General features: G+C 39.9%; 1 protein-coding gene across 1 annotated transcript in view; it reads left to right on the plus strand.

The window, feature by feature from the left end:
• The first annotated feature begins 10925 nt into the window (after positions 1–10925).
• MKNK1 (MAPK interacting serine/threonine kinase 1) overlaps positions 10926–18907 on the plus strand; it is a 32120-nt gene continuing 24138 nt past the window's right edge. The window contains exons 1-2 of the mRNA XM_063139300.1: positions 10926–11185; positions 16043–16139. Of these exons, the coding sequence (XP_062995370.1) occupies positions 11123–11185; positions 16043–16139 (160 nt within the window). The 5' untranslated portion in view covers positions 10926–11122. The remainder of the gene's footprint in view (positions 11186–16042; positions 16140–18907) is intronic.

Below are 18907 nucleotides of genomic sequence, written 5' to 3' on the forward strand. Positions count from 1 at the left end.
CTAACCAAGAAAGTGTGGTTGATTCATGTATCCGTTTTACATGCATCCAATGTAATGTGCAAAGAGGAACTTATGCATCTTCTTCACAGTGAGCTGCACACATATCTAACAGCAGGAAAAGACTTGTGACTTCGCCATCACACATTGTACCAGGAATGCAAAAAGAGAATGCACGTCACTGATGCTTCTTTTGGCGATACTTCTGGGTAAATAATTGATTCATTATTTCAGATTCAGATTCAATGCTTTGGGCACAACATTAACATAAATCCACATTGTAGGGAAGCTGTATCTAATATCCTGATCAGAAATAGATCTTATTTTTTCTTTTACAGGAATGAATATATTGCATGCTATGAACAACAACAAAATTCGAGTTCCAAATTTAAGCATTTGCTAAGTTAACCAGAGGATGGAAAGAATAGAGCTGTAATGTCTCCTACAGTCTGTGGGTTTTTAAGGCTGTTTTCTTTAACTATAGCAGGGGATTTAGGAATTGATTAGATCTGTTCCTGCTAGTTAGCAAGCTTGGTAAACAGGTAGACAACAGACATCAAGCCTTCAAGGGATAAAGAGAACTAATTAAATTAGCAATTAAAAACCAGAGAAAGCCTCCCAAGATAAGTAGGAGCTTGTATTATTATAATGCAAATCCCTTGTTATAATTATTAGTCTTCCATATTCCAGTATTATTTCTGATGCATAGCTCCCTCATGTTTTTCACAGGCTGAAATGCTTTTTTCTAAGATATGTTTTCAATGCCAGTGTAGCTGTTAATTGGTTTGAAAAGGCCTTTTGGCAGGGCTGAGATCATTTTTTTTCTGGTGAAGGGACATTTTTACCTCAGGTCATAATAGTGCCACCGTTTTAAAGTCCACATTCATGGTCAAAATAGCAATAGTGGCAAGTGAATAACTGTGATCTCACTTCATTGTGTTGTCTATGAATTAGTTAGCTTTATCTTTCGATGATGTAAATAACTGTTATAGAGAGTTACATGAATTTATTCCATTTGTAGTATTTTAGGACATGTACACTATATAACTCTTAAGGGGTAAGTAACCTTTTGGGGCCTATAGGCAAATCTGACATTTGAAAGAGTGTCTGGGAACTACATTTTGGAAGAAAATTGGTGGTTCTATGGATTTTTTTTCTTCCCCTGTAAGTGTGCAAAACAGTTTTATTTTTGAGTTGTGTGGGTGTGTTCTACAGAACCAGTGGGAGCTGGTGGCCCCGATGTCAGTGGGTCTGTGAATCTGCTCTGGATTTCAGTCAGAATAAGGGAACTATCCAAGGTGCAAAGCACCCAGAATGGATTCACTGGACCGCTGACATTGGGGCCACCAGCTCTCACTGTACAGAATCCTGTCCTTGCCCAAGACAAGTACCTTGTTTTCGATCCGTGTGACACAGCTTAATCAAGATTACTCTTATTAGAAACAATTAGACCTGGGTGTCTTTGGAAGAGAACAATCCTGACGCATAAACAAGGTAGGTTACATGACATCCTGTTTTCTCCCCCACCCCTTCAGTTCTAAGAGTCTGTTCATCAAAGCCAATAGGAGAAAAATGAAAAGCTCTGTTGGAAGATATATCTTTTCTTTCCCTTAGTAAAGACATGCCTTAACCATCAGGACAATTGACACTGTCCTTAATTCCATTTTCCCCACCTAAATTGCATTGTAGTTGTACAGGGATATTGATTGGAAACCATTTTTCCTCCACACATTCTATGCCTTCCCACTGAGATTTTATTTATGAGACTTTGGTGCTGATAAGATCATTTTGCTTGCACCATTTAGAATCAGCTCTCAAAATTATGGTGCCATTAACTCCTGTCTATAGTTTTGACAGAAATGCTTTGACGTACAACGAAAAATTGGCATTTAAATGTTGAGCCAAGTAAGCTTCTGTTTGATGAACTGGAAAAAAATCTGATGTGATGTGCATATCCAATCTGCCTTTCTTTTTTAAACCCAATCACCCTCTTTGCATTTAAATATAATCAACAACAAAAACCAGTATGAGGAGGATGTATGTCAGCTTTTTTCAGGATTTCCTTTCTCACCCTCTTGTATGGGGCTTTTGAGTGGCAAGGGTTAGAACACCGTCCTTTAATTTAATTGCACCTGCTTTTAAAGATTTCTCTGTGATGCATGGCCAATCTATGGTGAAGTACAGATTGTCCCAGAGAACACACAATTCATACATATTGTCCTTTTCTGCCCTTGTTTTCAGCTAGGTTGAGGGTGCCTGTAATGCATTCCATTTTTACCTCCTACATTTATTGCTGGATCTCTGGTTGTGTGCTGCTCTTACTGGCACTGTGTAGCGGGAAAAGCTCTTCAAGCTTCTTTCCCAGATACTGCTCACTTGTTTGGTTTTATTTTCAGTCTGTTCAGGTTCACTGTGTTTCTGTTTCAAGTAGTGAGGTAGTGAGATCTCATCCTTTAGGGCTTTTAAAAACACAAATGTGGGACAGATACATCTGGGCCAGATCTACACCAAGTAGAATAAAACACTTTGAAAGCAGTTTGAAAAAGGTATATGGAATGTGTCATATACAGTTGTCAGTGCACTTCAATACCATTATAAAGCACTAGTGTAGATCCTGCCTAGGCCCACAAAGGCTCTCAACTTGGCCTATTGAGGCCTCTCCCCCTTCCTGAAGCCCCATCTCCTCCCCAAAGAGGATTTCCAGTAGACAAGCAGAGTGTTTAGTAAATAGCAACAAAAGTCCCCCCCCCCCCCGGCAAACTTGGCTGTTAGAATCCATGTTATGTAGTAACTTGGATGCAGCTTCTACTTGTATATGCAGGCCATCCTAGTGTATGGCTGTAGAAGACAATTGGGCTCCATCTAGCCCCACCTCCAGCCACAATTTGGAAACTGGTTCTGATGGATAGAATTTAAGGTTCCGGTAAAAAAGAAAAAGGAAACCTTTTGTTGTCCCACAAAACCTTTTGTTGTCCCACTAGTTTGTCCATGCCTGGTCTAAATGATGCCTTGAGTTCCTTCAGCACTATAATGCCAAAAAGCACATCTCAGACCTCAGCTGGGACTATACATAACAGCACTACAATAAACAGTTTCTTTTTGCTTTTGTTCTAATCAATTATTATTTCTGACAATCCGCTTCTCTACCCTGCCTTCTAAAGCTCTGAATATTTTGTCCTTCTAAATTCTTTTCTCTGCCTGCAAGTCATTGCAATGATGAAAGTGGGAAAGTGTGTGTGTTTGAGTCTGCAGGAGTATTTCAATGCTCGCTGGATGTGGTTACGTATGCTCAACGTCGATATTCTCTCGACTGGTTTTTGACTGTGTGTCTGTGTACATGCACCTGTGTGTCCAAATGGTGTTTTTCATGGATAAAATGTGGTGGTTCTATGATTAGCATTTGGAAGATACTGTACAGATTTCCCCCCAAAATGATTGTTGAGGATAAGTCCATATTTACTAAAGCAAAAAAGAATTAGATGGCAGGATGAGTCTCTTGTCTTCAGGGATCCATGACTCGGCTTGATTTGTCTGATCACAAGCCATAATGTTATGGGTCATTCCATATTTTCAATAGGGATCATAGAATGTGTGACTCGTTCTAGTCAGAGCAGAGGTTGAGGCGTTAGATGGGATACATGTTTGTGCGGGACACACACAGACAAAAGCAGCTACTGCCTAGAAGAACTGGAGTTTTTAAAAACAAACCAACCGGAAAGTATCTCTAAGTAGATTTGACTCTTTCTCCTCCCTATGTAAAATTGACAATATATGCTTTCAAGGTAATTAATATGATTTCAAGGTAATTAATGCTGTAGTTCCTGGCACAAGAGTTTAAAGACTGAAATAATTTCGATTCAAATCTAAGAAAATTAACTGTGGGAGTTTGATCATTTTGCTATGGTTTGCTTTCACAGGTGCACAGGTGAGAAATCAAGAATAATCACACCCAATTAGTGCAGATTAGTTCAAGTCTAGCTAAGAAAAGAAAAGAGACAGAAATGACATAACCAAGCCCAGTTCACTGAACCTGTCTACGTTAGTGTGTGGGAACAACAGTAACAGCAGGAAGTGAGGAAGAAAGAAATGTGGCTGCAGCTTTCCCTTTCTGCAGTTAATAACGTCAGGCAAAAGATTAGACCACCTATTGCAGGCTGATCCAATTCTCCCCCCCCAGCCCCCGCCAAACACCCACACACCCGGTATAGCCTCTTACTTCCTTTTTTCCCCCTTCCTCCCTCCTTTTTTCCCCTTCTACTTTTTTTAAAAAAGAATACATTAATTTCTTTATATAAAATAGGAAGTTAATACAATCCACCATTCCTGGCAAAAGTACAAGCCCTAATTACAGCTTTCAGTCCAGATAAAGGTAAATTATCGGCACAATTATTGGAGCATTGATGCAGAGTGCAACCCAAACGTTGCATCCCATTATCATTTGTGATACTACAGGGGATCCGGGACAAATGCTGCTGGGGCCAGGAAAACAAGATGGATGAGGTCGCCTGGGGTCTCACATAGCTATAGCTTTCACTGGAAATGCCAATCTTTGGGGAGATGTTCTGAGATACCACATTCAATTGGATTGAATCTTTTGTGTGAAACTTTTGACATTCCCTCCCCATCACCTTCTTGAGATGAGAATTGTAAGCATACTCAAATAATGGGCCTGTTCAGAACTCACACTAAGCCACAATGGTTAGCATTTTTGAAGAAACCACGGTGGCTTAGTCTGTTGTGTGGGAGGGGGAAAGCCACGACTATGAAGGCTATTTTAACCACCCTGGAGAACCACCCTCTGCAGTGGGATTAAGGGCCCCCAAGTGGCTCATAGTACTGTCTGGTTCCCCATGCTTAAAAATGGCCATTCTATAAAAAAAAACCACCTCGGCAACACTCTAAGCGGCACAGACTTTCTCTATGGTCAAGATCACCGTATGTGGCTACAGCATCCAGAACAACCTGATTCCTTCCTCCCACTGTGGCCACTGGTGGGAGGATGATGGGCTAACCACAGAATGGGGAGAGGTAAAGGAACCACATGGTGCTGCATGTTTCAGCAATCGTGTCAGGTGCATGCGCCATGTTTGCGTTAACTCTCCCTTCTCTGTAGTTCTCCTAACCACCGTCTCCCGTGTGCGTGAACAGTCCCAAATAGTTTTTGATTTGGTTGTTTAGACTCTAATAGCAGAGCAATCCTATGGTAGAGGAACCACCACTTAGAGCTTTTCTACATGAGGCTGTTAATCGAAAGGAGCTTTTCTTTGCCTGCCTTTCCACTATCCAACCTCTAGATGGTACTGTGCTATAGCAGAAATAGCGCAAATACACAAGAGGAGCTTTCTTTCACTTTCACAATTAAAAGCCACATTTTCCCTGCTCTAAAAAAAGCTCACTGAAAGTGCTGGTTAGACACAGAAGTGAAACTGGAGGGTCATGATGTTTGCTTCAGAAACACCCGTAAGCTGTGAATGCAGTCTTTCAGGGGGAGTGTAACCACACCCAGAACCGGTTAACACAGCTCCAAACTCAAGTTGTGGCCTTTGACAGTAAGCACCTCCGTCTTGTCTAGATTCAGCTTCAGTTTGTTTTTCCTCATCCAGCCCATTACCACCTCTAAGCATTCATTCAGAGGAGACACACTATCCTTAGCTGACGTTGTTGTCGAAGGTATAGAGAAATATATTTGGGTGTCATCAGCATACTGATAGCACCCCGCCCCACGCCTCCGGTTGATCTCTCCTAGCGGTTTCATGTAAATATTAAATAGCATTGGGGATAAGATGGCGCCTTGTGGTATACCATACAACAGCTCCTTCTTTGAGGAGCAGCTATCCCCAAGCATCACCATCTGGAACCTACCCGAGAGGTAGGACCAGAACCACTGGAGCACAGTGCCCCCGATTCCCAATCCCTTCAGGCGTTCCAGAAGGATACCATGGTCAATGGTATTGAAAGCCGCTGAGATGTGGGACCTACAAAATAAAATGTTGCAATGTGGAGTGTTCCTATTGAGGGTTCCAGCACAGTCATATGGGCAGAACAATCTGGGTTTAAAAGCAAGCAAGCAGCAAGCAATGTGCAGAGTGGCTGCATGAACTAGCTAGATCTTACTAACTGTTGACAGCATGGTATAAACACATCCACATCCAAAAGGTAGCTATGATGAAAAGCCAAGCAATAATATCTTTTAGCAATCTTCCTTTCTCCCCATTTTTTTAAGTGTTTCTCATTTACAGATTGGCCTCAAACTTACCCAAGGTCTTAATTTGTATTTATTTTACTCCTGTGAAATGAAATATTGCACAAAACAATGCCTGTTGTTGATGTTAACTGAGAGTGAAACAGACAAAGCATCTTAGTGCTCCTGACATTTGCCCATCTGTGCCTTCCTTCAATTATTTCCCCCCACTGTCTTGAAGGGGAAGTATGAAATTTAATTTACAGCACCCTTTACTAACGTTGTGTCCTTTGGATGTGTTGGACTATAACTCACACCATCCCCAACCAACATGGCTGCTGGCCATGGGAGTTGTAGTCCAATACATCTAGAAGGTATCAGGTTGGGGAAAGCTGATTTAAAGAGCTTCTCTAAATGAGTGATTTATTGCACGCTCGTGGTCCAAAGTGCTGAACCTATTTTGGGGATAGGGTTCAGCACTTCGGATAGCTCCTTTAGCATTCTGGCTGGTTCTAAGTGAAACCCAGTAAGGATTCACAGCCCCACCAAAATCAGAGCCACCACTTTCCACTGCTCAGAATTAAGCTCAATTAAGTTCAATGAGACTTACTCCCAGGTAAGAGTGTATAAGATTACAGCTGGAGAGTCTCATAGCATCTTAAACTAGGGGTGGATAATTTGTAGCCCTCCAGGCTAACAATTTCCATCAGCCATAGCCAGCATAGCCAACAGTGAAAGAGGACCAACAGTGCCAACAGTGAAAGAGGACCACGGTCCTGGTTGTTCTGCATGGACCTATGGCCCAAGTGGAGAAGAGCCTTTAATGTGGTGGCCCCTTTTCTTTGGAATTCCCAGCCCCTGAGTTTCAGGCAGGCATCAGGCAGGCTGCTTCTGGCGCCTTCTGAAAACAGCTCTTTTCCTGGAAGCATTCATTAACTGACCAGCCACGATTTTTATTTTATTTTATTTTTAAAATGAACAATTTTAATATACTGTTTTATTTTTTAAAAATCCTTTTACTGTTTTATTTCGTATGTTCACTGCTCCAGAATCTATTTTAGGTATGGGGCTGTATATAAATACTGTAAATAAAAGAATAAATGATGGGAGGCAGTAGCTCAATGTGACTGGGTCCATGCAGAAGGTCCCTGGACTTCTTTTCCTTGTGTGTCATGTCTTTATTAGACTGTAAGCCTGAGGGCAGGGACTGTCTTTTTTGCTAAGTGTAAGCCACTCCAAGAGCCTTTTTTGGCTGAGGAGCAGGGTATAATATGATAAATAAATAAAGAATCCTGCCCAAATCCCTAGAGAGCTGTTGCCAGTCAGTGTTGACAATATTGGGCTAGATGGTCCAATGGTCTTACTCAGTTTAAGGCAGCTTCCTATGTCCCTAGGCCCAAACATCTGGAGGGCCACAAATTGCCCACCTCTGACTTAAAGACTAGCAAATGTATTGCTGCAGAAGCTTTCCTGGACGTGATTTGCAAACAGGCACTTAAAGAGTGAGCGGGAAGAGCAATCGTCGCGTGTATGACAGGGTGGTTAAAACGGTTCCTAATCCAGATTAGGTGAGTTTGCGTTTTGCACGCATGCGGTCATTCCTGTCTCACGCCTACCTACTCTAAACTTGCCCAAGAGTGTCAGGATGTGATTGGCCCACGGCAACTTCCGTCCCTACAGCTCAAGCGTGCCGGTGCTGCTACTACTCTAGTCTCTTAACCACAGGCTTCATGTTGCATTGTCCGCTTTCCCCACTCTTCTTCCCTTCCATCCGGAATTGGAAGAAGAAGAAGAAGAATTTCTCTCTTGCCCTCCCCTTCCTCAGTACCCATGTTTTGCGCATGTGCACACCCTTGGCACTCAGCCGGCTCTCCTCGCTGATCCTAGTACGCCTGCGCTGTTTCCTACCCCAAGCGAGCGTGCATTCCTGGAGCATGCGCTGGTCTTCCCTTTTTAAAAGGCTCTCAAGGAGGGCCTCGCCGATGACGCAACCCCTGGTGGCCCCTCCCTCGGCGGAGAGCGCGTCGGCTTGGGGCTGGGCAGGAGCGGCGTCTGAGGCGGGGTGGGGAGGGACGAAGCGGTCTGGCAGCCACGGAGGTGGGTGAGGGGCGAAGCGCGCTTCGGAGGAGCGGGCATCGCGCGGGGTGGTGGTGGTGGCGGCGGGAATGGTGCTGAGGGGAGCCCTCCTGCCCTGGGGGGCAGCGGGGCAAGGGGGAGAGTAGCCAGTGAGTGAGTGGGGCTTACGAGCCGCTGCTGGGCTGGAGAGCGGCTGGTGGGGTGACTGAGGGCTCCGTGCCTGATGCTTCGAAGAGAGGACTCTGTAGCCAGGTCCCCTCCGCCCTGGTTCTCCGAAGCTACGCTTGTGGCGGGTCAGGCTGTGGTTACTTTGTGGTGAAAGGAAGGAACTCTGCACGTGTTCAGAGGCACTCATTCCTATTTCAAATATTCCTGACAGACTACGCCTCAGCCCTTGCACTCTTCCCCCACCCACCTCGCCGGCGATATACAGGGGTGGGGTTCCCACCTCTATACACACACAGGTGTGTCTGTGTGTGTCTATGTGGAGGGTTTTTCTCTCTGATGAGAAGATGCATGAGGGACCACAACAAATGTGAGAAATCCTTGGGTGGAGTGCAGGTGCCCCTTCCCATCCTTCATGTTTTGTGGTTAGGGATGGTAAAAATAGCCCCAACGCCCTGTATGTCCCGTTTCCTTCTAGAGGGGTACATCCTGGGATTAATAACCTAACAAGTTGTGAGTTAATAACAGGGCGAGAAAAAACAAGACATTTTCATAGGCTTGTCTTTCCCAACGTGCTGCTCTCCGGATGCTTTGGATTTACAGCTCCCAGCATCCCTAACCATTGGCCATGCTGGCTCAAGCTGCTGGGAGTTGTAGTCCAAAACACCTGGAAAGCACCAAGAAGGTCAAATTTATGGTGAGATTTGATGTGCAGTTCTGATTTTAAGTGGTTGTTGTGCCTGTACTAAGCCTTTTTGTGAACTGCCCAGAGAGGTTCAGCTATTGGGCAGTATAGAAATGCAATAAATAAATAAATAGATAAAATGGTAATGACACCAGAGTAGGCAAATCTTTGAGACTCTTGTTCAGCTTGCAACGTCCTTCCCAGTGTAAGCTAACTGCCCTCCAGCATGGCCAATGGTAAGGGGTTATGGGAGTTATAGTCCAACATTTCAATGTAGTGCTGTAATGGGAACATAGGAATTGCTCAGCAATTGTATGTAAGCCAGCTTCCCCCAAATTGGTGCCCTCAAGATGTGTTAGACTGCAGCTTCCATAATTTCCAGCCAGCATGCTGATGCTGGCTAGGAATCATGGGGATTGTATTCCAACACATTTGGAGGGTACCCAGTTGAGGAAGGCTGATGTAAGCTTTATAACCCATAGTTATCTTGCGATCTGTTGCCTCTGGACTCTCACCAGGAATACATGAAGGTGCTGGCCTTTCCCCAGCATCTGTACATGGAGCTTTGATATACCTAGCAGCCATGGGTAGATGTGCCTTGCTCCGAATTAAGACTTTCTGAAGATTGATGTTAGATTTTTGTAAAAGAGGTTCCCATGGAGCTCATATTCCAATCTATATAATTCAGACATAATTCTATGTCTTTTCTAGGCATGACATCTTTTCATCTGAATGGTGGATCTATGTATTGTAATTACTTTCAAACATTGATTCATCTAGTTTATGTATTTCTTAAACAGAAAAAAATGTTTGACCCATAGTGGTATCCATTCCTGTTTAATATTCTAGTATACATTAATATATCTACTGTTATATATGTAACAGTACATATACTGTTAACTCAGGAAACACTTCATGTATCTGATGAAGTGGACTTTAGTCCACAGAGGTTTATGCGGTAATAAATGTATTAGTTTTTAAACTCCCTGAAGACTATTGTTTTTGTTGTAAAACAAATAGAACCACCTCTCTGGAAATGTAAATGGTGTCACTTTTCACCCACTAATAATTTAGCCAAGGCTGTCTTTTTAATTGTCTATAAAATAGTCTATAGAAGTTTATGGAGAGCAGTTTCTCATGCATTTCTGGAATAATATATTTTTTTGGAAAATGTGTGCATGTTGCATAGCCAGACATTTTAGGAGTTTCTTTCTCTTATCTAGGCTCCATACTAGATCCTTTATTTTGGGGTAGCATTTTTTCAAGTAGCTAAAGTTGCAGTCCTTTGCACATTTAAGAGAACTGAAAAGTAAAGATGCACACAGAGACTTTGCTGTTCTAAGAAAAAGGTATTTTTTGTCAGTGTGATGTAGCAGTTATGGTATTAGACTAGGACTCGAGAGAGCTGGGTTCTAGTCCACACTTGATCATGAAGCTCACTGGCTGACTTCGGCCAGTCACTGACTCTCAGCCTAACCTACCACAGAGGCTTATACTGAAAACAAGGAGGATCATGTAAGCTGCCTTAGGCTACTTTCAAGAGAAAAACCCAATTAAGATATGGATGTAATAATTTTAAAAACTCTCAAGTAGCTACACCATGGGCAATCTAACTATAAAATGTGGAGGGAAATATATTGTTGGGCTCTCGATAATTGAAGTACAAGGCCTTATCTTGTATGTGATAGTCTATCTTTTCTTCATTTTGCTCTGTAAGAACCCATGATAGATGAGCTATTTATGATCTTATGATGCAGTCCATCTAATACTTTAAATTCGTCTTCGGTGAGTCCCGGTGACAGCTTGTCAGTGTCTCACAAGAACTTAATTTTAGTAGCTTGTAGATTAAAATAAAGATAAGTGATAGCAGGCACTTTTAAAATAGCATATGTTTTCTTGAGAGACTAGTTGCAAATCCTGTGCTTCCCAAAGATATGGCATTCAGAACTCTGAGGATCTCAGATGTATTATGGCTGTTTAAGGGTCAGGGATAATACTGCTACTTCCCTCCTTTCCAGATGTCTAATGTGATGAGGCATAACAACATTTCGGAACTGAAGAGCTTCCCTTGCTCCATTAAGGTAAAATATAAAGAATTCCCTATTAATTCTTTATGCTCATGATCTGTCCAGTATTTTTCTTTTAGGTAACTTGATACATTCAAGTCCGTTGTTTGTTTGTTTTTAATAAACATACAGCTATAATTTGGCTTTGGGAGAAGGGTTACTTTGTCTTATTAAACAATTGCTGCTAACTTTTTATCTTTCAGAAATGAAGTTTCCAGAGTGTTCCAAAGTTGGAAGAGGCCTCTTGTATCATTGAGGTTTAATTACAGGGATAGTACCCAAGGCTGTTTTTTTTAAAGGGCTGTGAGCTGACAGCTCCATTGATGGAGCCCTGTTTAGGAAGTCATTGCTCAATGCTCTTGCTCTGAATTAGATTGAATCTCCTTAGGCCAATCTAACAAAATTTGTACCTAACCTGGTTTTAAAAACCACCAGTGTAAGATACTACAGCATATTTTTTAATATTGTTTGTTTAAGGGGATGGCTGAAAGATTATAAATACAGTAAATAAAATAAGATAGCCTGTTGCTGTGCTTCAACTTTGTTGCTTCTAAAGTTCCTAATGTTCTTCCTAATTTTTTGCAACACTTTAGCTTTATTATTTCTTGTCATCTGCTTTCATTAATAAAAACTGATCCCTGCACTCCTCAAGGCAAGCATGTTTCAGAAGACTTGTTATCAAGTCCTCACTTAGTTATATTTTCTTTAAGTTACACAAATTCTGCTTCTTCAGTCTTTCTTTGTCTCATTTGTCAGTTTTCCAATTGTGTATATTGTTATTTCCAGCTGCTTCATCTGTTTTAAGTTTGCTGACCAGAACTGAATGTACTATTCCAGCAGAGACCTTTCCAATGCCAAGTCAAGTGGGAGAAATAATTCCTGTCTCTTACTTGTATAATATCCCTATCAGTGCAACATACGTAGAAGAGTCTGCTTGAGTTTCAGGAAGGAGAGCTTTATTACCATATTCTCAGAAAGTAGGCAGGTAGACATAAAGGTTTTTGGTGGTTGTAGGAAGGACTGCCTTATTTATGCTTCAGTGCTCTCAGGTCTTTCATAATTGCTTTCCTCTGATCTTTCTGCTCACCTCTGCTGGTCTTCCAGCTAGTCAGCACTGCAGCAAAAAACAACCACTGTGGGTAGAATGATTGTAGAAGAGGGATCCCTTCAGAAAACAAGCCGGTTAACACTGAAGCAATGGGGAGGAGCAGTGTTGCCAAAGGGTAGAAGGTTGTCTGTTATTCTTGTACTTCAGGTAGAGATGTTTGTTTATTTATTTATTTATTACATGTTGGCAGAAAAAAACATTTAAAGGTGTGTCTAGGAGGGAAAAAGAGAAATTGCTATTGTTCCCTAGTGATGGTTTTATGTTGTAATCAGTAGAGGGACCTGCAAAAGAAAAGAAAAAGTAATGGAAGACTTTAAAAGCAACCTCTCTTTACTTACTCCTTCTCTCTAACACGCGCTCTCTACCATATTCATTCCCTATGAATTAGCCATTTCTTCCCTCCTCTCCACTTTCTCCCCCACCTGCTGCTTAGACAATAGTTTTGAAGTTTCAAAAACGATAAAGAAAAGATTGCAGATGTTTGCAAGGCTGTGGAATTGGCACATAAAACCTCCGACTCCTTTAATTATATATTGACATAGGGAATAAATTTCCTATATATTTCCTACATCGACTGCAAGCACGCAACATTTTAGAACCCTTACCAGTTAAAGCCCAGGTCTAAAGGCTATAGCTAAGTCATTCTGGTTTTTTAATTTTATTTATTACAGAAGCCCAAAAATGAAAACAATGAGGTTATATTTTTATTTATTTAATTGCATTTATATCGCCCCCATAGCCGAAGTTCTCTGGGTGGTTTATCAAAAGACTATAGAGTATGAAGTAATAGGATATGAAACTATAAAAGAAAATCAGGAACAACTTTCTCTGCTAGTTCAAAAATCTAAAGTATATACTTTTATATTAAAGTCAAAACTACAAAAAGTAAAAAACAATTGAACACCTAAAACAACTTAACAAATGACCATTTTAAAAGAAATGAACTCAGTTAAGTAACATAAACCTTTTTCGAGATTAAAGTATCATTTGAATATAAAATTCAAGTGAGTATACATATTGCAACTCTATATACAATTTAAATTTATTAGGAGTTGGAATGGGTACATTTTTACTGACACCGACTCCAGTAACCCAAGAATTGCTTCCGACTCCACGACTCCGACTCCACAGCCCTGGATGTTTGAAAAGAAACAGATTATGTAGATATTATCTTATCATATTTTCTTGCCAATGGGCTAGGGAGCGTCAGCAGTCTGACTTGAAAAATTGTTTCTGATTAAGGTCACAATCCTATGCTCACTTACCTGGGAGCAAGTCTCTTTGAACTCAGTGAGAGTTACTTTTGAGAAGACGTGCAGAGGATGGTGCTGTAAGTGAATGGGATAAATTGTTCCTGAAAAAACAACTTTCATTGTTGTTTCAATTTTCAGTAAAATGTGTAGGACATGGAATTAAAAAGTAAGCAAATGACTGGCCCAAATACCCCCCCCCCCATTTTGATAGCTTTATATTTGAAAGCATTCTATAGATTTTTTTATTTTTACAGGAAATACAACTTCGATTTCAAAAAGCTTCACTCTTAAATTTGAAAGGACCAAGCTGTCAAGGTATATAATATGATATCTTTGAATTTTTTAAATTATTATTATTATTAATACTAATAATGATAATAATGCATTAATGCATTTATTAAGTAAGTTAGTGTATCAGGTGCTTTAGGCAGCTGGCTAGCTACTAGGAAATAATAGTTGGCTACCAAGCCCAGCCACAGATTTTGGACTCTTGTATCATGGGATAAATATTCTATTGATTGGCACTGTTCTGCTAGGTTTTTTTTAATATATTCTCCTTTCAGTACACAAATTGATTCAGCTTGTTTTTGTGGCTTTTGGCCTTTGCACATATGTGTGTGTAGTCTTTTCTTCCCGAAATACTGTAGTTTTGTTGAATTTTTCTTTCATTCTTGTTTTGGCTTCTTGTCAGTTTTTATTCCATCCTTATTTAGAAGTTATGCTAAATTTAAAACAGGCTTGTAAGCTAAATACAAATGTAATATAATGCTGCCAAATAACTTGTGGAATCCCTTGAGAATAGAAAATACAATATTTACAAATAATAATAATAATAATAATACTTTCTCTGAAAAATTTCCATCGTTTTATTAGGCAAGGAGACAAATCCCAGGCTTTCAAATCAAATTGGCCTTCATAATGCTGACAACACAATAAGCTTCATGCACAAGTGGAGGAAGGATCATATAGAGTGAACTTTAAGGCCTGAAATAGCTCATGGAAGGCATTGACATCTACCCTGTTAAACAAAATCAACATGTCCAACTACTCTTACAGTACGTTGTCTGCCTGCTGCGCTGCGTTATTTCTGATAGCAGGCTAAATGAGGAAAATTTTGGTGTATGTTATCCAGTATTTTAGTGTATGTTATCCAGTAGATAACATACACCATAACATACATACGTGTGGCGCAGAGTGGTAAGTGGCAGTTACTGCAGCCGAAACTCCCCACGGCCTGAGTTCGATCCCAGCGGAAGCTGGTTCTCAGGTAGCCGGCTCAGGTCGATTCAACCTTCCATCCTTCCGAGGTCGGTAAAATGAGTACCCAGCTAGCTGGGGGAAAGGTAACTGCGACTGGGGAAGGCAATGGCAAACCACCCCGCTACAAAGTCTGCCAAGAAAACGTCAGCGAAAGCAGGAGTCAGCAATGACTAGGAGTCAGCAATGACTCAAGTGCTTGCACGAGAGGTTCCTTTCCTTTTCATCCAGTAGACAGACCAAGCCTCAGGGCTCCAGGTGCTATGTTTTTCCTTAAGTGAAATCTGAAAAACATTTTTTTTCCAGGCATATGGTATATATTTTGCAACATCGATAATTCACCTTCTCTTTACTACTCCCACAAATTATTTATATACATTGAGTATCTCTTCCAGTCTTTTTGAAGCCCCAGAGGCTCAAAAAGTGTGAAAATTATAGCCCTAATTCTTACACTGGCTAGGTACAAAATACTATTTTAGGGCTGTTTGCATCTTACCAAAAAAAAATCTGCAGTAAATGTTGCAGTGAATCCCATTTGTAGAACACAGCATGGTTGAGTGTCATAGATGCTCATGGAAAGTAGGGAGAGAGATGAAAAGCTATACTTAAGAACATTTTGCTTGCCTAACCAAGATCAAAAGAGCATCCACCACCAGCAATATGCAACATACATATTGTTGCCCCTTGCCCTTATGAATATTTAGTCTTCACATTAAAGGTTTTCTTCTCCCATAGAATGCTAGCAGTTTGTCTCTGCATTTAACAAACCTCTCTATGTTCAGTCTGCTTCTCTGCTTCTTTTTCTAAAACAGAGTGTGGCTTTAGTGAATGTAGCTACAAACTTGTTAGAGAACTGGAATCTGAAGTAGGTCTCAGAGGTGCTAATTGTCTTCTATTGCCCTATTTTATTATTTTTATATAAATCATTTTATATGGTACCATATAGAGAGTTTCATGGGCAAAAATAGGCAGGTACTTCCTCCCAAGAAACTTACAACCTAAGGCAGACAATGAGGAAAAGCAACACAGGGCAGCTGTGTGGTAATGTGAGCCTGCTTCGTTTGTATATATGCATGTGTTAATTCCACAGCTGCGAAGAAGGGATACACTTCCTTTTTGTGTGCAATAATGAAAATGTTGTCAGGGTTTGCTTTTTGTTATATCTCCCTGTATAGGGCACAGTGAGCATTTTCTAGGTGCTAACCTACCAAACTATCTCTCTCTCTCTCTCTCTCTCTCTCTTTTAACTTACAGCCACAAAGCAATCCTTCATCAAGCCCGTTTGTGGGTGAAATGTGTTGCCAGACTACAACAGCCCTCTTTTCAGTGAATCCACTCCAGCATAAATCAGGTATCTGCTTTGAATATTAAACTGTTATGCTTGTATCTATTTCCATAGTCCACTTGTCCTTTAAAATATTCAGAAAGACAAGATTGCCCATGGTTTCCCTGCCCATCAGATGGGTGGCTCTACTGTGTTCACCCTAGAATCCTTATTCCTATGGGTGAGGCTGCAGACTCAGCTGTTAAGCAGTACTTTACTGAATTTCCAATTTCATATTACGATATTCCAACCTATAATAATAATTAATAATATAATTATTTCTTACCCACCTCTCCCTTTGGATCAAGGCGGGGAACAACATTAGTACAACAATACAATATAAATCAAATACATAAAATTAATTAAAAGAGAATAAACAATACAATATCAAATAAATAAATAAATAAATAAAGACATCTTAAAATTCTTGGTTTAAAATTCATCAGGGTAACCTTTGATCTCCCCCCAGGAGGCATTTCTTTTCTGGATATCTGTGCTCTAAATTGCTTTGATTTTTAACATCAGTTTCTAAATGTAAATGTTTCTAAGCTTCAAAGAGACCTTTTTAACATTCTTGAATGATGAGAACACTTTCTATATGTATATAATTTAAACATTTTAATAAATCTATGTCAACACAAGGAAATGCTATCTTTTAATATTTTTTATTTCATCAAAATTGAGAGGATTCATCTTGAAGCTTTTAAAAATCAAATTTCTCTCAAAGAAATGGGAGGTGGTACTGACCTTTCGTTCTATTTTCCACACCCCCGCCCCACCTTTAATTACTTGCACTAGTTGATTGATCAGTATATACAGAAAAACATTACCAAAAGCGTCTGTTCAAACTTAATATCCAAATGTGCCAATGTGATTGAAGAAGAAATCTATTTTTAAAAGGAAGATGTCTGTGTCTCTGTCACAGAAATTGGCTTGTAATTGCCAGAATGTTTCATCAGAGCCATTCTGCAAAGCAGAATATTCATCCATTATTCTTTTTTTTCTTTTTTTTTACAAATAGAAATTTATTCTTTCTTACAAACACAGTGAGAGACCCTACCGATCTAGGATAGACTTCTGGTGCCCTCCAGATGTTTTCGACTACAACTCCTAGCATTCCTGGCCATTGCCCAGACTGGCTGGGACTGATGGGAACTGAAGTTCCAGGTTGGGGAACACTGCCCTATAACATAGGAAGATGGTGCAACTTGTTCATTAAAATAAATGGTCAGCATTTGATAGTTTTAACTATGACTGGTTTACTAAAGTAGATTCTAATCTAGGTTATGAAAACTTACTCCATAAATAGTCTTTAAGGTGCCACAAGACTATTTTTTGCTGCAACAGATTAATTAATTAATTACATTTTTATACAGCTCAATAGCTAAAGCAATCTGGGCGGTTCACAAAAATTAAAACCATGAAAAGCATAATAAAACAACCAACAGTCTAAAACACAAATACAAAATACAATATAAAAAGCACAACCAGGATAAAACCACACAGCAGAAATTGATATAGATTAAAATACGAAATTAAAACAGCAAAGTTTAAATTTAAGTTAAATTAGGTGTTAATATACTGAGAAAATAAAAATATAAAATAATTTCAAAAAGTGGCTACACTTCTCGAAATAGCTTACTCTGTAGGTTAAGAGGGTTCTTTCAGAGGTTGTTAGTGTTTTGACAGTATAAGTTATTGAAGTTAGTCCTAATGTAGAGTTGCCCTCAAGTTCACATTGTCATGTTATGTAAATTATACTTTAGGATAATTGGAGGGCAGGGATGATAGAGAAAGAGACTATAATAATTGCCTTTTTAGTTAAGGCTTATCCTGAAAGATATAATTGCCAGAGTGCACAGAGCAAAAATGAAAAGGGCAGTGTTTAGTTGATTTTAGCAGAGAAAGTATCCTTGAAGTTACAGGTCATAGAAGGATATATCTTGAATTTCCGATTACACACCATAGGCAGAATAAACAGCTAAAGTAACACCTCTTGTATGTCTGCCTGAGCACAAGTTGGAGATGTTAATGTGTGAAGTTATTTTCTGGTGTGAAAGAAAACTCTTAAGCTCTGGTGTGTCAGACATGGAAGAATCTGATAGAATTCTAGTTTGAATGATTTTCCAGGCAATGGATATCACATACTGGTTGGCCCAGTGCAGGTAGAGAGAAAAAATCAATTCTTTGGACTCTGTATTTGTAAGTCTAGTCAAAAGTAGTAGAGAAACTAGAATCAGACTGACTATCATGCATAGGATTGCACCTAACTACATGAGGAGATTAGAAGTGCTGCTTTTGTTTCACCAGGCCAAGTTTTACCCTTTAGGATTTTCAAAAGGCACTTTATTGTTGTGTTAGAACACATAAACATTTGTAAACTTAATTAAACTGAGTAATCAGTTAAAACTAAAGCCATACAGTTGATTAAACGAAAGATTTTCAATTGAGAATGATAAAGATATGTCTTTTATGGCTGAAAGTTTGAATCATTTTCTTGGGGGATGGGAGAGGGCAAAGTTTGTATTTCTTGTATAGAAAGGCTATCTTAGTAGTTTACTAAAGAAATAGTAATAAAAAGAGGTTAGAAGGGCTTCATTAATATGTGATATGGCCTAGCAAGGAAATAGATTTGGTCTGCGTTCTGAGACCTCCCTGCCTTGTTATACACTAAGATATTATTATCTCCACCTTTCTAGCTTATTACTTTGCTCTTTCTGAACAAATACAGTCTTGTTTTAATGTTGCGGTTGAAAGGGTGAAAAAGTAATACAGCTTCTGTTACAAACAGACCA

This window comes from Elgaria multicarinata, chromosome 1 (assembly GCF_023053635.1).
Source record: "Elgaria multicarinata webbii isolate HBS135686 ecotype San Diego chromosome 1, rElgMul1.1.pri, whole genome shotgun sequence".
NCBI lineage: Eukaryota > Metazoa > Chordata > Lepidosauria > Squamata > Anguidae > Elgaria > Elgaria multicarinata.